The sequence below is a fragment of the Ammospiza caudacuta genome, chromosome 17 (assembly GCF_027887145.1).
Source record: "Ammospiza caudacuta isolate bAmmCau1 chromosome 17, bAmmCau1.pri, whole genome shotgun sequence".
NCBI classification, from domain to species: Eukaryota; Metazoa; Chordata; class Aves; order Passeriformes; family Passerellidae; genus Ammospiza; species Ammospiza caudacuta.
In genome coordinates, this window is record NC_080609.1 from 8,704,706 (window position 1) to 8,728,205 (window position 23,500).

Sequence of the window (23,500 nt, forward strand, 5' to 3'; positions counted from 1 at the left end):
CTGCTCTCCTCCTGGGCCAGATCTCATCCTCTCACCCTGCCTGGAGCTGCCCAGGGCACTGCCAGCCTCTCCCTGGCACAGGCAGGGAAGCTCCTCTGAGCTCCAGCCTCCAGGAGGTTGGCCCAGGGTCCTGGCAGAGCAGGCAGGGGACAGAGGGGACCCCAGTTTCTGTCTTTTCTGAGCCATGGAGAGCCACAGACCCTCTCATTCCTTCAGCTGCAGCAGATCTAATGACCACTTTTCCAGGGATATTCACACAGCTTCCAGCCCAGCTGCTCCCTGCAGTGTGGCAAAGTGTTCTGACACTGCTCATTAATCCTTGAGGCATGTGGCAATGTGGCAATCCTTCATTGAGTGAATGCCACTGAATGAAATGGCCAGAGAGAAGCAGTGGTACCCAAGCTAGTGATACCCAAATAATACAGCAGCACCTGCTCTTTCCTGCCTCTCATGCTGGGGATTTGCACTGACAGAAGGGCTTGGCTACATTTGTCTTCAATGACAAATGTATTTTAATGACCTGTTGCTGAGATTAACAGCACGTGTCATGGTTACCTTAGTGGTCCAAATTCTGTATCTGTTTCACTAAGCAAATTACATAAACTAATTCATAGACATATTGTGGAAGACTTTATATGTAGCCATAATCTTTTTTTCATTTGATTTCTGGAGTAATGAATTACCAACATCCAAAGACCAGAAGTCTGTATGTAGGTCATGAATTTTAGTAACTGATTTCTTCTGACAGGACTGGATTCCCCTGGGAATGACCTGTCCAACCAACCACATGCAGCTGAGCCTCCTCAGCCAGGTTTAGGCAGGCTCAGCTTTGAACACTGCTAACGAGCAGCTCTACACCTACACTCAGAGCACAGAGTGCCAGGGCAGCTTTAATGAGAGCCACAGCTCTTTAGCTTTTGCATCTGCTTTAGCCTTTCCTTTAATTAGAGCAAAAGGATAAAACACACACTTAGTATTACAGAAACTGTGTGGTATGTTTGTATTCCCTTCTTTGCCTTTCTTGCTGTTAGCAACAGAATAGAAATTCTCTTGGGTTAAATTGGTATTTTTTCAATAGTTCTTATAAAAGCATGAACACAGTGAAAGGATTCTGTAGCACTTGCACATCCAGGCACAGCTCACATTTCCAGCTACATTTTTTTAAAATAATGGTTCTTTCTGCTCACTGTCTGTCTGATCTTTTTATTCACATGTAGCCAGATCCTAAAGCAGGAAGAGCAGACTGTAGCTGTGCTTAAAGAAAGCAGGGCTCTAAAGCTGTGCTCAGTGTCCCCAGCCCTCAGGGTCACAGCACACACAACCTGGCAGCTCTGCTTGCACATGCCAGCAGGTGCCACAGCTCTTCCCTGCATTTAAAAATACTCACTCAAGAATAAGACAACAAACACTGATAAAAAATACCCCACCCTGTGTTTGAAATACTCAAGAATAAGAAAACAAAACACTGCTAAAAAATACCCCACCCTGTGTTTGAAATACTCACCCAAGAATAAGACAACAACACACTGCAAGCTAGGCCTGCTGCTGGTGGAAACCACAGCAAGCTCTTCCTCTGTCAGGTTTAACCCATGGAGGGAATAGGCTCTAAGGCTGCTAATGGAATTTGCTATTTTCCTTGAAGAAGATGCAAATGTGGCTATGAAATAAGGACATTGGGCAGAGAACTGCTCAAGTTTATCAGCCATTAAAACCCCTTAATAAACCCAATTGAAAAAGAGCCCAGCAAGGTCCAGATGCTCACGGACATGGAGTTGGGTTGCATATTTCACACTTCTGTGTGTGACCAAGGGAAAGCTGTTCCTGTGTGAGGTCCTCAGGAAGGTGAGGCTGTTTCTGGCAGTTCCTCAGCTGTGCTTTGTACAGCACCTGTCTCTTCACACAACACAAACTCTGCAGGAGGAGTCCTTGTCTGTACATGCAATCACAGAACAGCTCGGCTTGGAGGGGACCCACAGACTGGACATGTACTAGTACCCATTAAAATTACTTTAAAATTCAGAAGATACATTTATGAACTTGCTGCAATTTCACTGCCTCTCCATGCCAGGCCCACAAATGCTGTCCCCAGTCCCACAGAGCAGCACATCCTGGTTTTTAGTGACAGACCAAGGATTCACTCTCAGACAATCACAGATATTTCTGTAGCCTGCCTATCACTGTATTAAAAAAAAGACTTCACTAAAATAGAGAAAAAACCATCTGTGAGAGCAGTGGGAACAGGTTTTACCCTGTTTAAAAATGAAACAGCAAACAATTTTAAGTGAAGGCCATAAATATCTGTACAGTTTCAATACATGTGATTTTCCACTCTTTTGTGCTACTTTGCAGTCTTTGTACACTCTCTTTCCTCTGCCTTGCAGAGAGAAGTGGAAGTGGAAGTTCCTTATTGGTGCACTAAACATAATGGAACCCTCATTTCAGTAATTAAAACTAAACCATTTAAAGATGAAGTGTTGTCACACAAAGATACATTTAAAGAGTGTGACTTTCTGGAACTCTGAAGTGAAGCAAAAATATACACAACAGAAACTCTAACTGACATCTCTGTTTTTCAAAATGTAATAATTTTTATTGCAAAACACAGCTTTTTAAATTCTCCTGCATGAAACTCAATAAAATTAAATATGTGACAGCTTATTCTTAGCCTGAGTCCAGAAATTTTTTTATTTGAAAAGTAAGGAAAGCAGATGAACTCTTGTCTATTTGCCATATACTATAGTGAAATATTCATCCTGTAGTGTATGCTTTATAAGAGGTCAGTTTTCTGATAATCCTTTTCTTTTTATTAATAAAAAGAAACAAAGAAAGCAAAATGAGCTGAAGCAATGGACTAACAGGTCATGATGTTTCCCAAACCATTGTGCCAATTGCAAGTCAGGTATTAACCTTTGTAAATGTGTCCTTTGCTTTGCTCCTTATTTTTGTTTCCTCCTTGAAAACAAAGAAAGGAGGGCAGCTGAAAGCAGCTGAGCTCTTCATACCCAGGAAACCCACATCACTTCTAGCTGAATACCTGCTTGCTATGAAGAATTACCTGAAGTTTATAAGGAGACAATTTCCAGATTATAAAATCAAGCCTTCCTCAATTAGGTAATGCCACAATTTATGTTGTACAATCATATTTTAGCTCAGGCAACCTCAGTCACAGCAGAGCAGATGCACTGTGCTTTGGTCTGTAATTACATTATCAAATGCTATTTTTGTCTCAGGACAAAAATAGCCTTGCTTGGTGCCCAGGATGGACCTCCTCAGGATATGTGCAGGTTATGTAGGAATTGTGGCTGTTTGTAGCATCTCTCCTTCAGTGATACTGATACTATCAAATTTCATAAAATTATGCCAGGAGCTGTTGTGACTGTCTCCAGCCAGCCCAGGAAATGAAAATATACCTTGAAGCCATCAGATGCTATCTCCAGCTCTTCCTGGTTTGTTTTTGGAATAGCTGAGAGCTCAGCATATATAGATCTGAATGAGACAATATGTACAGACAAGCATCAGTTTACAGCCTGCCAGCATCCCCCTCCTTCACTTCTCAGGCTTCTCTCAGCTCCTTCCTGAAAACATTCTGGATAAAAAGAGTTTTGGGTCAAGCTGTGAATGTTCAATCTGTCTGTGCTGTTGAGGAAGGCAAACACACCACGTCAGAACATGCACACTCTCTCTTCCTTTCCAGTGCTCCTGTCCCACTTCCTTTATTTTCTTCTTTCCTGGTGAGATGACAGACCCAGGAGCTGAGGGAGCTGCTGGGGCAGCATCCTGTGTGTCACACATTTAATGTGTTGCTGCTGTGGATGTGTTTGGCTTCAGAAGCAGTTTAGGACTGCTGGGGGCATGGAAATCTGCTGGTTGTGAAATCTGACATTGTTGTAAAAATGGATGATGCATGTGTTAGCTCAGTTTAGCTGACAGGGACAGGCAGCAAACCCTCAGACCTCTATGTGATACAGAGCAGATAAAAACTGAACTTCAAAATCATTTGTAGTGCAAAGTTCATGCATTTTAAAATGCATGTTGGGACCCAGAAAATATTATTAGTAAAGGTGAGATCATCTCACCAACAGTTCCTCTGGAAAGAGATGGAATTCTTATAAAACAGAATCCACTGTCCTCATGAAACACAGCCTGTGGGAGATCTGCCAGTGCCTGCCACTGCTGGCTTTCCAGATGGAAAGCAAAGCCTGAAGCCAGCTTTATTGGATGACCTTGAACTAAAACTGTGCAAGTTGCTTCCACCTGTGATAGCTGTCTTGGGATGGTTATTTCTGCCATGCAGGTGGCACTGAATGGCAGTTTTTTAATGTGTAGGGAATAGAAGATATTAAACATAAAGCCCTATTAGGTTGCTTTAAGCAATTACTGAAAACATTTTACTCGTTAAACTTTTTTTTTTTTAAATCTGTAAAAATGCTATAAATGCAGCAGTGTATTTGCTTAATGTCTGAGTGGTTATTGCATCTCTAAACTAATACTGTGAAGAGGCCAAATTCACCTCCACACTGGCTCAGAACTAAAGTTGGTCATTGTACACTCTCACTACCCATTAGTAGATGACTCCCTCCTCTCCAAAGTGCTCATAACATCTACATCATCCAAATTCTGCATAGTTCTAGTCAGGATTTTAGACCATCTTACACTATTATGTTTATTTACTTGAAATCCCAGACCTTTTGTGTAGAAAAGTTTGCTGCAACTTGACTTTGCAATCCTACAGCTTCATTAGCTGTCCAGAGTACATCATTTATCCCTAGTTTGGTTTTTTTTTCTTGCTTCAAATCAGGCTTACTTTTTTTTTACTTGTCTTTTTTAACCTTTATCCTTCTGGTCTGCAAACCCCATGAATCTCAGCTGTCCTGCTGTGGTATTGACGTATCCATTGCTGGGAGCAGCTGAGGTGGGATAGTCAGTAATGATCATTCTGGAGGGTATTGAGTAGAATGGTAGAATCTCAAACTTAGGGCAAATTCATGGGGAAAATGTAAACTCTGTGTTCCTTTGAAGAACAACAGGACATTCACAGAGGTCGGATGAAGTCTCGCCTTTATGTCAGTTCAGTATGCACAGCACATTTTATTTGAAGTACAGAATTATTTTATACATGTATATTATTTAAATATGCAGGTGGTATATACAGGTATATTATTTATACAGGTATATTATTTAAATATACAGGTACTTTAAATATAGAAAGGCCTCTCTGCTGATTGCCTGCCTTAATGCAACCCCTGCAAAGGGAAACAACCCCAAAGTACACAAGAACTGCTGAAGTGAGAGCTTAATTCCCTTGGTGATGGCAACCTTAAATAAACCAACTGAGAAATCCCATGTTTTAATTTAAAATGAGTGCAGTAAATCTAGTAGACACAAAGTGGGAATATGAAACAAACAGTCTTATAACTGGCTGAACTCAGACAGTAATTCTGCAAAGTAACAGAAAAATGTGTTCATGGAGGGTTCCATTCTCAGGTGAGAAAAGGCAGCAGTAATTGCTGTATGAACAAAGTTCATTTCAAATTTTAATTCTTTTTTGAACCAAATACTGTAACACTCCTAAAAGTGTCTCACTAATGTGACATCAACTCTGATTTCTCAGTGGCTTCATGCCTTGTGTGGCAACAGAGCCCCACACTGAGCATCACCCTGGGAAGGGTGGGAGGGAGGGATAATGAGAGGAAGGAGATGAAGCAGGCTGTCAGAAGTGTGAGGAGCAGTGGTAACTCACTGCTTATATTATTGCTAAGCAGGCATTCTGCCTTTTGCTTTCTTGGGTACTTTTGATTCTTTTGCTTTTCCTTTTTTCCTTTGTACTGGATGTTATCTGTTTTCTGTCATCTCAGGCTAAGCAGGAATTCCCTTAGGATTGTTTACTTCTGTGTTCATATCTGCTACTTTTCTCTGAGTTTTGCACCTTGCTGTTACTGCAGTGTAAATAAGTAACACCAGCAAAACCAGGTTTTTGCTCATGAATAGAGCTGTTGTTGTCAGTGTTTTCTGATAAGATCTGTCTTTTCATGGAAAGGAGCAATAAATCTTCTCTCCTTCACAGTTCTGAAATCTTAACAATACAGCATCACTTATTGTGATTTCCTTTCTTTTTTTTTTTTTTTTCTTCCTGATTGCATCTTGCTCTCAGAACATGGGATGGACTTGGGGAGGCTGTAGAGGAGGAGGCAGCTGTGTGATGATATATATTGTTCAATAAATAGAATTGTCAGGTTGTCAGCTTCAGAAGATAAGGCACCAGGAGGAAAAACACCCAGCTCAGCTGTAAGATACTGGTGCAGCCTGGTGTGGCACAGGCTCTCCTGCATGACAGGGTGAGATTGAGGCTGTGTCACACTGAGCACTCCCAAGCACACTGGAAACAACCAGAGCCCTCGAGGAAATAACCAGGGAACTGCAAGCTATGAAATGGCACAAGGTGCTTTTGTAATGTCAGATGGTCAAAGCTCGGGGTCCCTGAGATTAGGAACAGCATTTCCAGGGCACTGCCAAGGGTCTGGGAGCCCCAAGGATGTCACTGTGCCTGCTAAGGTCCAGCTCTGCCAAGCCTCCCAGCTCCTCACAAGCCTGCAAGCCTCAAGAACAAGAGCTCAGGACAGAATTGCAAAGTTCTGCACTGTGCACTTGAAGCTCAAAGTACAGGGATCAGCTCTGCCAGAGGAAGGAAAATCCCTTAGTTCAGTTGGATCTCTCTGCAGCCCCATCTCCTTTGCCCTGTTTGACAGCAAACCATCAACCCCAGAGGAAAACACAACATTATACTTTCAATGTGTGGTTGTAAAAATGGTGCATTAAAATACTCTGAAAGGAAAAGCAATTTTAAATGGTATATATATATATATATGTAAAATATATGAATTTGTAAACTTATACTATACATATGTATAATGATAAACTTATCATTTGGAAAGTATTTAATTAATTGTAAACTTGGTAGTTGAGAGGTTTTTGCCTTAGAAAAGATTTTCATTATTGTCTTTGTTGGATAGCTAGAAAAATAGTTCTTTAATAGAGATTTTTCTTTAAACAGCATTTTCTACATTGAATATGTGTTGTGGCTGTCACAAAATGCTGTTAATAGAAGAAGCAGAAGCTTTGATCTTTGACCTTGTCATTGTTAATGCAGAAATTTAGCACTGTATTTCCAGATGTAACCTTTTATCCCAAACTGTTCTTCATTTCCCAGCTCTTGGCTACCGGTGCTGTGGTTTGCAGGAGTGGAAGGTGCAGGGGTTGTCCCCTGGGACCCCCCAGCCCATCAGGCACTCACAGAGCCTGGCCCCCCTTTTGGGCAGCTGGGCTTGCTCCAGGCCAGGATGTTCTGCAGTAAAATGCCCCCTTACCCTGTGGTATTTCACTGGTCCTTCTCACTTGTCTTCTGCTATAAATAGGAGACTAACCAGTGAATTGAAAAGCCCTGGAAGGGAATGTCAGTGTTTAATTTTATACCAGAAGCCTTTACATTCTTTTCAGCTGGGATAACAAATAGTTGCTTTTCTGTTTTTAAAAATAAGAAAAGGTCAGACATGAAGGCAAATGAAGAAGGAAATGTATCATCGATTCTGCTGGAGACAATGACAATGCACAGCCAGACCTAGAGTTTCCTCCTTCCAGTGCCTAATATCCAAAAATAGAACTACCAGAGCAGGTCAGATGAACCAGGCTCTATGCTTTTGTGTAGAATCTTCTGTATGCTGCTGCAAAGGGCTGATACTTGTGAATTTAAATCTGACTTCTCTACTGTCTAAATGTTTTTAGACAAATTAACTTAGTCAATTTTAGCCACATGGAGAAATATTCCCCTCCACAGTGGGGCAATTTCAGGAAAACTCCTCTTGTTACTATTGATCCATAGCAGAACTTTGTAACTGGCAGAGGAGATGGCCAAGCTCAAGAGAACTGAGCAATGTCAGTGAAAATGAAAAGCAAACAGCCTCTCTAGACACTGTTCTGAATTTATGTGAAATATGCCTTAAATGTGACCCTTCTGGGACTGGGAATTTCAAATGCCATCGTCAATTCTCTGAAACAATAGCTGAATTACATTACTGTACAAGCTGTGGCTCAGCAGCTTCTATGCAGTGTTCCTCCAGCAGAGAGCACTTCCAGCAAGGAAAGTCAGACCCATTTCCTTTGGTAGAGCTCAAACAGGAGCTGTGAAAGTCAGACCCATTTCTTTTGGCAGAGCAGGTGAACCCCAGGAGCTGTGAAAGTCAGACCCATTTCCTTTGGCAGAGCAGGAGCTGTGGATTGGGAGCTGCCCTGCCAAGGCTGGCCAGCAATCTGTTCCCTTCACTGCCACCTCTGTGTCCTGCAGCACCAGCAGCACCAGGTGCTGAGCTGAATATCAGTGACAAACACACACCAAAATGACTCAAACAACCTGTTCTGGATTCATTAAATGTTGCCTGTGATCTCACAGATTTATAATTAGCAGATTTAAGGAACTAAGCCAAGCTGACAGGGACAAAAAGGAGCCAAATGTATCATCAGGTGGAGGTTGGTCTCTTCTCCCACGTAACAAGCAACAAGGCAGGAGGAAAGGAAGGGAATAATTAGACTGGATATAAGGAAAAATGTTTTGACTGAAAGGGTGATCAGGCACTGGAACAGGCTGCCCAGGGCAGTGGGGGAGTCACCATCCCTGGAAGTGTTCAAAAGGCATCTGCACGTGGCACCTGGGGATGTGGTGCTGTGCTGAGGTAACTGCTGAACTCCATTGTCTTAGAGGCATTTTCCAACCTCTAAGAGTTCAGTGATTCTGTACATTTATAGTGCTCTGGTAGTCCCAAGAACGCTTCCACCATTGCAGATCCCCCACAGCTCTGGCAGAGCCATGAACACCTGCAGTACCCAAAGGCAGCCTCCCCTCAAGTCCCTCCAGTCTGCAGCTTGACATCATCCCCATCCCTAAAGCAATTCTCTTTATTTCTACACATCTCTTTCCTTCAATCCCCCAAATTTCTCCATCACTACTGATGGTTCTTAGCTGGTTTCAGCCTGCTCACCACCAAGGAGACCAATTTATCCCTGCATGGAGACCTTTGGTTACATAATCCTGTCAGCTGTGACTTAGCATGACACCTGATTCTCTGGCCAGCTCCTGGACTGGCACTATCAAATCTTCAGAAACTCCAACAACTACAAGCATTTTACTCCTGGGGCAGGAATGTATTAAAACAGAACTAAAAATAATCTAAGTGCCTGCAAGCCCTCCTGGAAGGAGGGAAGGAAACCAGCAAACCTGGTCTACATTCCATTTTTACCTTCAAGCACTTTAATCCAATAACAGAAAACAAAGGAAATCTCAGACCTTCTCTTACAGACATGCTGGAGGGAGCACAGATCTATTTCTAGCTTTGAAAGTCATTCAGCAAAGGCAGAAGCTCTCCAGACACACTGAACTGCTCTGCTCATCCTGAAATCAATGAAAATGATATTTGATGTTTATGTTGGTGTTACTAATAGTTCTTACACTCAAGTATGAAGTATTTGTCAGTCTTGTTGGCCATGTCTTTTTTTTGGCTGACCATTAAGGGGGGTGTTAAGTGATTTTTCTCTGAGCTTCCACTGTAATTTTTCCTTTTTTCCTATGCATGTCTCTAGATGGCACCTAGGTCTTACACTGGGGAATTCAGATTTCTTCCTTGGCTGAGAAGAAGATAGAAAAATTCAGCTGTTGAAGAATAATTTCTACTGAAACAAAACAAAACAATTCTTTTGTGTCTGGTACAGAATATCTCTTTTTAAAGTCCTGTCTCCCATTTTCTTGCAGAGCCTCAGGGGCTTGCCAGGCCCAGCTGGAAGGGAGGGCTCCCTTGCCCTGCTGCCCTGGTGCAGATGGTGCCAGCAGAGGTGACTCATGCTGTCACCTCCCTGCAGCACGGCAGTGACAGTGCTCAGGGCACTCTCCCCTGCTGGCTGGACACAGAAACATGTCATGGGGCTGAGTCACAGTGCCAGGGCTCTGCAGGCTCCCCAGCCCACTTATTTTCCTGTCATTTGGTGCCATGTTTAGAAAATCTTCTGCTCCCGCTGTTTATTCATTATGAGGTTTGGGTTTTTTGTTGTTTCTTTCTGGCAAACAGAGAATCTGCTTGTAGGTCGTGATGATATAGCTTGAAATACCCTGAGAGAAAAGACTAATATGTGCTTGTGTGCTGTCTCCAAGCATGCAGAGGGAGTTCTGCAATGAGCCATCAAGAAAGGGAAGAGCAGAAGTGCAGGCAGTGTCAGGAATCCACAAAAGCACACTGAGAACCCATCCCTAGTTCAGTACTGTTGCAATTACTCCAGAAATGGATCTGGGCTCCTAACCAGAGAAATGTTTTATCATTCTCATAACTCATGTGTTTAGGGTTCCTGAGCAGACATTTAAAGCTCAGCTCTGGAGGAAAAACTGCCATATGTAACTGCTGTTTGCTTCACTGGTGTTTTTTGTACAATGTGAAAAGTGTCTTCACAGGGCCTGAAGAGAATGTACCGACTCTTCCAGAGAAGAGAAAGAACTTCTGTAGGTTAAGGGACCCAAAGAATATTTTCTCCTCTACCCTGCAGATTGCTGCATTCCTTAAGATTTCCAAAAGCACTTTTTACTTCCTAAAGAGGTCTGACAGTAATACTAAGATGCTCTCAGTCAAACCCTGCTGACCATTCACATTCAGTATTATTTTCTGGCAGATGTGGGATGTGCTTTATAGTTACAAGGAACCATAGATCCTGCTTTCATTAAATCAGATGGATGAAGCTTTGGCATGGTCCCATATGTCCTTCAACCCTCTCTTTCATCATTTAACCTCTTTTTTTATTACTTTTTTGTTAATCAGCACTGTGGAGTGGATGAAGCACAAAGATTGTTTGACACAGATGGGAGGAAAGATGTTCCATGTGCTTGAGGGGATTGGTGCAGATGGTAGGTTCAGGTTTTGCCCATCAGCACAATGCACCAGCCTGCAGAACTGGGACTCTGGAGAGGTCATCTGACTTTTTGGAATTCATGTGGTCACAGAGCTGTTACAGACCTAAAGTGCTTTGGCCACGGATTTACTTCTCTGCTGTGTGTTACAAGGCAGGAACAAAGTTTAGGTCTCGGGAGAAAGACATGCTGAGAATATATGTGGAGTACCAGCTACATGCTTTGCAATCAGACTGAAAACCAGCCAAAATAATGGGGAGAAAGTGCAACTGAAGTTGCACCATGTGGCCAGTACTTTATCCACAAGTTAGGGACTCTAGGGAGTGCTGAACATGAATGATCTTGCTCAATTGGAAAATACTGCTGGTGGTATTTTAAATTCCTGAAAATCCTCAGAGAAGAGCAGTGCCATTAGCTTTTTAGAGTTCCCTAGCAAGGGCAGGGAGCCAAAGTGATATAGTAAAGTATTTAATTAGCGTATTTCAGAGCTTCTCAGAATGAAGCCAAATCTTTTGAATCAGAAAAAAATCCTCTCTGTCTATCACAGAGATCTCTTTTGTAGAAACTCACTCTTCTCTTTACTAGTTGAGAGTGTGGCCTGATATCATGTGATTACAGCAGTTCAATATTGAACATTTCTTGCCAAGAAAATGTCATCTTTGCTAGGCATGGTCATCCTAGTCAGATGTACCAACATGCCACCCAAGGTGCTTGAGCACTGAATAGATAAAGAGCTGTGAGCCTTGCTCATATCCCAGCACATTTTGAATTCTCACTCTCCTGGGAGGACAGTTTAACATTAATTGATAAAAGTAATTCCAGCACCATTTAGTGTGATGGATCTCAAGAGTAAAGCAGGCTTTGCTTGGGATGAGAGTGAATAATATGGAGAGCCTAAGTCACAATATTCATCAGTAAAAACATCTCTGCCTCCAAGTGTCCTAAACACCCAGAGCAAAGGACCCTGCTCCAGTCCTGAGGCAAACATGCTGCTCTTCCCACCAAAACCAAGTCTTACAAGACAGATGGGCAGTGGAAGAGCAGATCCTTGTGGAAGTGACAGGGGTACACAGAGAAGGAAAAGAGGTCAGCAATAAAGATTATTAGGAGAGGTATTTCATGGTTGTATTTTGGGAGGAGAGGGGTGAAAGGGCAGCAGGAATAGCTGTCATAGCACAGGGAAAGTAGCAGAACAGGCAAGAGGGAGTTAACCCAAGCAGCAAATAACAGAGGGATCAACATGTTTTACTAACAAGAGCAGAGCAGCTGAAGGACAGCTCCCTGCAGAGACCTGCAATCCTGGCAGAGGCAGCATGGAGAATAAAAGCTCTTGGGGTGTGATTAAAGTCTTATTTGTGCCAGAAACACCTACTTTTCCCACTCCTCACTTAATTCAATGATTTGGCTGCATTGTCCTTTGGGGGCTCTCTCACACACACACAGTGCCAGCCCTGCTCTGATGGCACTTCAGCTGCTCCAGGGGCCCAGGCAGCAGCAAATCCCCTCCTCAGGCACAGGATTGTGCAAAACAGAGCCCAGAGATCCATGGGCAGGGAGGGTGTTGGTGAGATCCAAGCTGAGAATGTACAATTAATCACACAGGCTGTGTTTGTGCTCTTCAGGGGGTGATCTCCAAATGAAAGCCCCAGATGTGCCCTTGGAGCCAACACCTGAGCCCTGGCTGCCCCTGTGGCACTGGGATAAAACCTGTGCCAGGAGGATGATGCTGCTGCCTTCCAGGGCAGCTCTCAGGAGAAGCAGCAGTTTCAATGAGAGCTGAAGGTGCAGTTTCTGCTAATGTTATTTTTCTTTTTTTAAGCTGTCTGCTGTGTCTTAATATTAATGGGCTTTCTGCACATATCAAGGATTTAAAGCATTTAACATCAGCCATGGAGGACATTCACCCAAGGCACAGAACCTCAGATAAATGCCAAATTATGTCAGTTTCCAGATCTCTGCTGTTAGAGCTGAATTATTAATAGGGTCTCAAAGAAAACTGGTGGTAGAATATGAACCTTGCCCTGGCTGTGCCAAATAATCTGTCACCCTCTGCTGCCCGTTCCCAGGCTCCGTGCTGTTCTTGCTCTTTCCCTGGTGAAAACTCTTGCTGCAGTAAGTGCAATGTGGCTCACCTGTCTTTTCCCAGGACATTATGGACACAGGTGCCCACTCCAGAATGTTCTCTGGTGTTCAAGAAAGTAAAATCTGAAATTATCCACAGTGACAGGTATGAACCTACAAATTAGTGCCAGTAAGACAAGTAACCAAGGGCTCAATGGGCATTTAGTATTAAATACCCTTTGCTTTCAGTGAAACTTGGTGAGCCAAGAGTGTCAGGATCCCTTTGAGGCTGGCAGCTCCCAGGCAAGGCCATGGCCAGGTACTCAGATCAGACCTGGCCAATCCCATCAACACAGAGTGGGGTTTGCATGTCTGACCATGCTTTTTCTGTTTCTGCAGGATGGATGACATCCAGCTGTGCAAAGACATTATGAACCTTAAGCAGGAGCTGCAGACTTTGGTAGCAATCCCAGGTAATGGCTGTCTCCACCCAGTGTCAGGATAACACCTAATGTGCTCCTGGCACCATCCCCACCCATGCCCCAACAATCTCCTCACAAGGTGCAGTTTCATATCTTTCTCCTCCAGTCCTCATTTTTAATTCCCATTTTCCTGCCCATCTCTAATCTCTGTCTCTAAATTTCTTTTCATGCTGTATTTCCCTGCTCCCATGGCAGCAACCCTGCAGACATCACTCAAACAAGGAGCACATTCCTTATTTCTTGCACTCCCCTGGCAATCTCAAGGGAACCAAGTGGCACAGAGATTGTCAGGTAAAAAAGACAAGTGCTGAGATATCAGAGATGAAAAAAGGAGAGGAGAAGGATTTATAACCATCACTGTGAATGTGATTGATTTTTCCCTTGCCACACCAATCCATTATCACACCTGTAGTTAAATCTACCTTCTAGGATCAAGAAGAACAGGTTTCTATGAAAAGCAAGGCCCAAAACTTTGCTATAAATCTCTGCAAATTCAGTGTTGGAAGGAGGGACAGAGCTGTGGGCAGCTCTGCAGTCTGTGGCTCAAAACTCCAGCTGCCATCAGTGAGGAATTCCATTTCTCTACAGCTTTCCCATTTCAGATGATCCACAACATCCCCACTCTATTCAAGGAAAAAATAGATCCTGCAAAACACTCAGCAACCGCAGCAGGCCAATACACCACATGTTACTGCACAACCTCCAGCACCCTGCAGAAATAATTTGCTTAACTACTCCTGCTTAAATATTAAGTCCAAGTTTTGACTGTCTTTTGGTTATCCTCATTTTTCCTCCTCTTATTTTTTTGTGCAACTTTGAGGGACAACTTTGTCCTCAGAAAGGAGAGAAAGGGGCATTTGTGACATAGGAAAGAGATCTATTCTGAAACCATCACTTTTAGCTGTGTAAAAACTTTGCCACATTTTGCACCTGACAGAAATAGATTAATAATATTTCTTTCTTTTTCTTTCCTTATACTTAGTAGAGGTCACATTTTAGTTTTTTAATAACAACACTGTTGGTTCATTATTCATTCAAATGGAAAGAATTATAAATCCTAGAAAGTGTCTCTGAATGCTGCCCCTTGCCTCACTTTCCTGATCTGCAGCTTTCCTGCACTTTGAACTAACAGATAGGGTTAATCAGCTTTCATTCTTTTGGTGTTCCTGCTGTTTGGGCTTTTTTTATCTTTGATAAGTGATTTTTCCAGTCTCAAGGCCTCAAGCAGAGACCCACAGAGAGCAGTTTCTCCTTAGAACTTCACAAATCTCAGCTCATTTAGGAGTCCAAGAGGTGCAGCTCCAGCAGCAGCATCTGCAGGCAGGGTCACAGGAGCTTGGTCCTGACAAAGACAAAGCAGCTGCTGGCAGTGAGTTTGTGCTGAGACAGCGTGTGCCTGACCTGGAAAAACACTTTCCAGAAATGGATTCATTCACAGGATCTCCACCATAATTCTCCTGTAAGAATACAGGTTTGTATGGAGAGCTGCTCTTTGGTTTCAGTTTAGCCAATTTCAGTAGGTGTGGAATCAGTCTTTTAGTACATAGAATATGAAATATTTTGCCACATATATTAACATTTTTAGTAGACAGTTTCCTGAAGGATATAATGGGAGAGCACATCTCAATTTAGGAAAAGGATAGATTGAGAGGAAGTTGAAAGGATCTTCTGTCTTCAGAAGGTGAGGAGAGTCCTTGCTCCTTAGCCATAACAGACAAAGCAGGAAAAAGCAGCCACTCCTAAGCATTCTTTTTTTTTTTTTAAACTGTACTAAAACCAATTGTTTCCAAGTGTCTGATTAGTTTGGCTATTTAAAGTGTTATATAACTTAATCAGCAGCCACACCACAGCTCAGATGGTCAGACTGCAGAGCTCACTCTGCCTCCCCCACTCCCACTGAACTGAACTGGGCAGTTCTGCTGCCCAAAATCTTGATTTAATACAAAGCATCTTCATAGCTGTTCGAAATTTTCAGCTTCTCAGAGAAATACATGAGCCTGGATTTGCCTCTGGCTTTCTCATCTCTGCTGCACTTGCAAGGTTTGAAGAGTTCTGTCTTAAATACGTTTGCTTTATAGCCTGAAACGACAGCTCTGTAATCCCTAACATTTATGACTTTTAGTTTGCAACAGGCACATCTTTCATGCCACAAAAATTGTTGTTTACAGACAACCTAGCCATTCCAGGCTGGCCAATTAACAAGGACATATATTAATTACTCAGATTTTTGAAGTACAAGGAAAATAAACTGGCATTTATTTTTCCACATTTTACTATTGATGCTGTTGGTGTGGATTTGCAGCTCACCTGCCTTGTCAGAATAGAAAAAAAGGTGTTGTTTTCAACAGCAAAACTGTCTTGAAACACAGAGAAATAGTTCCTTTTGGTGTGATCTCCTTTCCCCTGAGGTCAGATGGAGTTTGTACATTGGATTTTAACAAAGCATCTGGAACTATTTTCTTGCCAAAGCTCTTAAAAATTTTCCAAGCAATGTCTTGAAGAGTCATTGCAAATTAAAAGCAGGCTTAGCAAACCCCACAGAGCCTCAGCCCATTAAGCTGATCAGAGCCAAGAGCAGCAAGAGAGGAGAGCAGAGGCAGTGACCCAGCTTGCTGGGCTTTGGTGACTCAGGCTGGAAAACCATTGACTTCAATCAGCAGCTGATCCTCAGACATCTGCACCGTCCCACACCACCCCCTCACACTCCCCAGAGCCCAAAGTAACACAGTCCTTTCTCTCCTTTTGACCAGAAAAAGAAAAAACAAAGATGGAGAAGCAGAGAGAGGATGAGCTGATTCAGAAGATTCATCGACTGGTACAAAAAAGAGATTTTCTTGTAGATGATGCAGAGGTGGAGAGATTAAGGTAAGAACCAAGAGCATCTGAACTTATTTAGTGGCATTCCACAAGCTTAATAATACAATCGATTAAGTGACAAAATTTAAATTAACATTAATGGGAGAGAACTGGTCCTTCAAAACAACTTACCAAGTTAAAAGCCTCCTCTCCATTCCATAGGAAAACCATTAAAATCAGATTACTCTAATTCTTTGGCTCTTTATCCCATTAATGATTCAGTAATCTCATGAATAACAGTGGGCTTTGGTCTCTTATTTTCCTCCCAGAAACAATCTGGGCATTTACCATTGAAAAGAAAAGGATTTATGCTGCTACCAGGGAATTCTCTTGGGATAAGAAGGTAGACATGAAATGGAATTCTACAAGGGGCATATTTGTAGACATCTAAAATCCTCCTTTTTAAATTTTTCTCGTTGTCAGGTTGATTACTCCTATTCCCATCTTGTCACAGCAAAACAACCCAAACCAACTAAAAAGGACCCAGCAGTACAACCCTACCTAAGACATGGGCAGGCTCTGAAGGGTTTCATCTCCCAAAGTATTAGCCCAAAGTTGTAGGCTTCCTCAAAAGTTCATTTCCAGCACCCAAATCCAATCTTTGGTTTGAGATCAGCACTCTACAGAGTCAGTTTTGCTCTTACTTCCCCCTCATTCAGCAGTAGAGACTCAATCTATTTATCCAAAATGACAGTATCTCCTCCAACACATTGACATTCTGAGCAAGCCAGGAGAGGATTTGGCAAAGCTTCTGCCAGTGCTGCAGCTGATCAAAGAGAGCTGGCCAGAGGCAGCAGCTGACAAGGAGCCTGAGCTAGAACTGAACCAGAGCTCTCACTGAGCCCTGTGTGCACATCACCAAAGCCTCAGCAGCAGTTTTCATTTAGGCAAATATTTTACTTTTCAATAGTAAAATTAAATTAAAATTTACTTTTCAATAGTAAAATTCAAAATTAAATGTTTCTAAAAATAGCAAAGAAATTAATTGTTTACTAGTGACTTTATCCTAGCTGCTCTAGCTTTTGCTGTCCTGTTTGCAGAGAAAACTCATTCCTCTATTTTCCTTTTTTCCACCAGGGAAAAAGAAGAAGACAGGGAGATGGCTGAGTTCCTTCGCACCAAGTTAAAACCCATTGACAAAGCAACACAGTCTCCTACCAGTGAGTGCCTAATCATTAAGAAAAAAACAAGAGCAAAAGGAAAAACTCCAAAGACAACTGATTATAAGAGCATTTTCACAGGGCAGCCCCTGGCAAAAGCTAGGTGAAGCTAACGAGATCACGTAGGAACAGCTCAGGGTGTCAGCAGCTGCTGGCCACTTAGACTTCAGATAGCAAATTACCCCTTAAACTGAATTTCAGTCATCTATGGCCACTTCAGATTGCTCTGTATGTTTTAAATATGCAAAGTATATTTGTGTACACAGTGCCACAAGCTGCTTTTCTAAGCAGTTTTATTTTTATTAATAATTTTCCTATCTGTTTCTTCAAAAATAATGAAAAAAAAACCACTTCAGGTCCATGCTGGAATATCTGAAACAAAGTTCACCTGTTTTATTGCAGTCAAGATGGAAACTAGAGAAAAAACTGCAAACTTCCACAGCTGACCCAAATTTCTTACATATTACCATCAGAAATAGGCTTTTGAATCACGCCAACCCAAATCACTTGTAGGCAGAATGGAAACACACTGGTTTCTGAAAGACAAAGTGGATTTCGTGGTGCCTCAGAAGCTTTTAGTGCAGCTTTCAAACAGAACAGTCACAGCCACAGCAGGAGCTGTAGCAGCTCACAGATTGATTTTTCCCTGTCTCACGATGAGCTCTCAGGCAGAGTCAAGTGAGAGCAGTGCCCTTCTTAGAGAGGTCCAGCACCTGAAGAGGTTTGAATCAAACATTGTGCCATTTTGCACAGATCAAGATCTTGCTCAAGAGTTCCAGAGGGACTGGGATGACCTTGAAGTTGAGAAGAGACATTTTAAGATGCATCACTAATTATTTATACCCCCTTAGTCACAGGGAGCATGACTCATCTCCCTTGTTTGTTTACTTTCTCATTGCTTTTAAATGCAGTTTTAAAGATGAAAAGATTCTTTTCACCCAGAAAAATGAAAACCTACCTTTATCTTGTTCCCTTAATTACAACATCCAAGCCAACAAGAGAATAAATCCTAGCAATACTTTTGTCCTTCAGCTCCTTTCCTTGCTGGAAATTAAGAAGTGAAATGACTTTGTGAAAGGACCCCTGGCTGTGAAAGGGACACCTGCCTTGAACCAGATAAAAGTTTACCCTCCCTTTGAGATGTATGGATTATTTAGCTCCTCTAAACACTCTTCCCTGAAGAGATGAGACTTTCTGAGCAGTTTCAAACCAGCAAAGTGTGTTGTTCAAACAGGAGCTGAAAAATTCAGGGTGGGTGGAGAGAGGGCAGGAAATGTTTGCACCCTTTAGGGCAGAAGTAGGAAGGAAGGGTTTGAGCAGCTCTTGTTTCTAATGGTGTCCTGTTTTGAACATTGCAGGCAGCCCAGCAGAAAAGAAGGCAGAACCTCCTCCAAGCAAGCCCACCATTGCCAAGGCAGGGCTGGCAATTATCAAAGATTGTTGTGGGGCCACGCAGTGCAACATCATGTAGAGAGAGCCCTGGGCTTCCCAGCCTGCTTGTCTTTTCAGTGTTTCCATTGAGTGGAAGTGGATGGTGAGGGGAGCCAGCAGCATCCTGCTGAGGGCAGCTGCACAGGTGCCACCTATGGACTGCACCACGGCAGGTTCCTCACTGTTGCATGGATCACTCTACACGCATGCCTAAAAACAAAGAAACCTATTTAGTGGCTGTCCAGGGACCAGAAGAGATCAGCAGTAGAGTCAACAAAAACCACCCCTGTGATACAGGCGAATGAAAAGGGGCTGTGTTTAATCCAGAATGGTGTAAAACAGCAATTTTAATGGGCTATAACTTTAGAATAATATGTTGTACACTTTCCCCCCCGTGACAAACTGCACTCAAAAATTGCCAAATTCTCCTATTTTGGCTCTTTTCAGAACAAAAGCCACAAGTAGCAATGCTATATATGGCACAACTGATAGAGGAAGCAACTGTAGGATAACTGATGTTGCATACAAAACCCCAAACTTGTGTGATGTTCAACTACTTTGCTGTGGAGTTTCATTTCAAATTCTTCCTAAAGAATGAGATCAGTGACAAGGATGCTGCAAGTAGCTACAGAATTTTATATCCCATATGATATCTGAGTTACTCAAGTCAAATTAATATTGCTTCCACCAGGGGAAATAAATCCCTGGCAAAGCTTTAGCAAAGCACAGCTACAGTAATCTGCAAGTTGATGATGCAGTCCAAGTTTGTGTCACTTCTGTTTTAGATCTCCAACTCCCAAGAAGTGAGAGAAATATTCACCCAGGGTTTTGTCCATTTTTATAAGCTACATGCAGCAGGAGATTACACATCACTGAGAGATTGCTGGGAGAAGAACAGAAGACAAAATTTAACTAATACTGAAACCGTGCTTAAAACAAGTATTAATTGTATATTTTATGACCACAAGAAATAGAAACTATCCATTGAAAAAGCATAGGAAGACACAAGACACCCAATACAAATTGGCCACAAGACAAATATACAAGTACAGAAGTAGGTATTTGTGGCAGGAAGATCACATTCTGTATAAAATGGGTTTAAAATTAAGGGAAATGCAGAAATACTTGTCTGTGTTTCACCATTAAGTGTGTTTCTGGTCTCTATGCAGATTAAGCTTGTGGAATCTAATATCTTTATATTAGCTGTCAGTAGCTGGTTTGTCTGTGTGATGGTATTCCATATAAATGTACTGTGATAGGTGTAAATAGTAAAATAAACGTACATGGATCTAGTGTGACAATCTCAGGCTTAGAAATTACAAAAGATAGCAACAAGTTCCTAAAGTAACATTTTGCAAAAGGAACTTCCATTTTGTGAAGCCAGCTAAGTGAAGTGTGTGCTTATATACCAAGAAACCACAGTGTAGGAAAGGAGAAAAAATCAACAGCAGTTACCCCAAAAGGATAAAGAGTTATTTTTTTAGATAGAAAAAGTATCTAATTAAGGTTGAAGGCAACAGACACCATCTAAAGTAACTCAGAATATCTTTATAAAACCTAATCCCTAGCACTGACTGATTTGATGAAAACCACTTGCATTTCCAGAATAATTTCAGTATTGCAGACTCACTTGAGACAAAGAACCAACATCACTAAGTACCTTCAGTTTTAAGGATCAAAGAGGAAAAAACACAAAAGATTTCCACTGAGACATGAAGCTCTTTAATTATTTTGACCAAAGATGCAGGAAAGAGAACAAAGGCTGAGTCTCATGTATGATTATTGTGTCTTTGTTGAGACACACACCACCACACTGAGCTCTGTGTCTGTCACAGTCTGTACCTGGTGTGGGCTGGGCTCTGCAGGGCACCTGTGTGCATTTACAGTAATGGGGAAAACTGCTTTTAGGGGAGAAAATACACTGGAGGGAAAGAAACACCCATTGGCTCCTGTAAAATTCCACAGGCTCTTGCTGGTACCCAGTTAAGACATCGGGAACTGTCAGTGTCTAAGGGCAAGGGGCAGATGCTCAGTGTCACTAATAAAGGCAAATGGGAGTCAAGAAAAAAGCTGTGGTGAATGGGATCAGCTGTGAATGGCACCAATAAAGGGTCCAGAAGGACTTTGCACATGGTTTTTAAGGCCTGAGGTGACTCCTGCACATGATGAGTGTTTAACCCAGGCTGTGCTGATGAGAGGAGTGATCCCTACAGGCTGCACAGAATCCACCTGGGGATCAAATAAAGTGAGTGCAATGTTGGTTTCCATGAAAAAATTTCATTAGCAAGAAACAGACATTTCTGTGAAGCAACACTCATGACCAGGCTCCAGAGCAATCTCCTTTAATTAAAACCAAAAAGAAACACAGCAAGTAGGAATGTGCAATATTCTCACAGCTGAGCACTGGCAGCCAGTGCTCCAAAGGGACTTGAACTCCAGCAGTGTTAATGAGAGTGAACTTCATTTTCAGAAGTTCTAGCTTGGCTCAGCTGGAAGGTTTTCTGTATGCCAGTTTTTGGTTTTAATTAGCAAATTTCTTTGTTTATTTGGGTGGGTTTGAAGAGCTTGCCTGCAATGCACAAGTGGTTCCTTCAGAAGTGGGTCAGTGATGCTGCTTAGCAATAAAGCCCTGGATTTTTAAGACTGTAAGGTCCCATTCTCAACTGTGTTCAACACTGGTTTAGTGTTGCCTGTCTAGAACACAGCAGAGCCCTTATGGCTGATGGCAAAGCTAATGGCTGCAATTAAATAAATTAAATTTAGGAAGGAATTAAGTGTAAAAGTCTTGACCCTTATTTTTAAAAAAACAGACTAATCACTGAATATCCCAAGAACAACTAGGGGCTTTGTAACTTCCATGATCCTGTGAGCACAACACATTGTACAATCCCCATATATAAAATCAGCAGAGTATCAGACAAGTATCTTTGGGTGATTATATGGAGTAACTGGCATAATTTCAGAGTTGATTTTCAGCTATCAATCACTGTCAGCAGAGAGGGACATTGATGGAAGCACCCAGTATCTCTTCTGGAAATCCTGGCTATTTATCACTTCAGAAAGAAGGCAAGGCAGTGGAAAAGGAAGAGTGTGTGGAAGAATGTGTAGGGTGGATTTGACACACTCTGGTAAACATGACTTTGTTCAGGAAAGGATCTTGGTCTACTGAGAAAAACAAAAGTGCTGAAGTGCTGTTTGTACAAATCATTGTACAAATCATACAAATTCCACCAGCAAATGGTTCTCTTGTACCTTCCCCAGGCCTACTGAATCTCTTCCAAGTTAAACATATTTCCAAATAAACTAAGCTGCTGTGTTATACTAAGCCTTTGTTTCTTCCTGTTACTGAGGAAAAGTTGGTTGTGGAGTAGAATGGGATGCAGTTCCTGTGTTGCTACACTTCTCAAAAACACTAAGGTTACTACTCTGCACAAAAGGAGTAATGCTGAGGGGTAAGTTTGAGATGCTACTGAAATAAAGGATTTTCTCACTGAAGAAAGAAAACCCACCAAAAAAGCCAATCTCATAATGCACTAAGATGACTTTGGAACCTCACTACAGCCCAGAGCCTGCTCAGTGACAGTTCCCAGCCCTACACTGAGAATAGAAGGGTCCCAACTCATCTGAGAAATGAACAAAAATCCTCCCTCGCCCCAGCATAAATGCTATCATTGTTACTCAAGTGCACCTTGTTTTACATGACCCCATCCAGCCTATAAACAGCCAGGCAGCAGGCCGCTTTCAAACAGGATAATACCAAAAATATTACCTAAAGGCCAAAACTCCCTCTCCCTTCCATGTGCACGCAAGACTTACATGGGATGCTGAGAACAGCTCAGCCCCTGAGCCTGGGTCCTGGGATGCTGAGAACAGCTCAGCCCCTGAGCCTGGGTCCTGGGATGCTGAGAACAGCTCAGCCCCTGAGCCTGGGTCCTGGGATGCTGAGAACAGCTCACATGGGATGCTGAGAACAGCTCAGCCCCTGAGCCTGGGTCCCAACAGCCTCAGCAGCAACTCTGGCTCAGGGAGGAGTAGGGAGGGGGCTCACAGGAGATCTCCCCTCACATTTAATTTTGCTTTCTTGTTTCTCAATGAGGCAGTTTTCTGCAACAACACTTCATGGGAGAGTGGAAGAATTGTGGGAAACACCAAGAGGTGTTTAAACTGATAGCTAAACAGTGAATCTCATCAGTTACAGAGAGCAGTGGACTTTACCAGGCTTGATCACAAAACCAAAGATGACTGCAGCTACTATCAAGTTTCTTACAGCCAGTTACCTCATCCCAGCTACACCAACAGAGAGTTTGTTGTTTTTCTCCTTCATGACACAGGCAGGATGCAATTCCTCACTTTTGAATTCAATAACTGATAGACTGATGTGACACGTGAGCCATGGCATGACATGCAACAGTGCTTTGACAGCCATGTCAAAACATGCTCACATAACATCCTGAAGTGGCATTTCAGGAATTTCTTGTAAAATGGCATTCTCTATTTAGAGAAATCTGCATTCTGTAGCATACATATAGCACTACAAGCCATTCTGATCATCACTTGAATTAGGATTTGTTTCT

At 42.4% G+C, this 23,500-nt stretch overlaps 1 protein-coding gene across 1 annotated transcript in view; it reads left to right on the forward strand.

The window, feature by feature from the left end:
- BMERB1 (bMERB domain containing 1) overlaps nt 1–22,228 on the forward strand; it is a 46,191-nt gene extending 23,963 nt beyond the window's left edge. The window contains exons 3-6 of the mRNA XM_058815959.1: nt 13,397–13,470; nt 16,230–16,344; nt 17,413–17,495; nt 18,854–22,228. Coding sequence (XP_058671942.1) covers nt 13,397–13,470; nt 16,230–16,344; nt 17,413–17,495; nt 18,854–18,966 — 385 coding nt within the window. The 3' untranslated portion in view covers nt 18,967–22,228. The remainder of the gene's footprint in view (nt 1–13,396; nt 13,471–16,229; nt 16,345–17,412; nt 17,496–18,853) is intronic.
- The last annotated feature ends 1,272 nt before the right edge of the window (nt 22,229–23,500 follow it).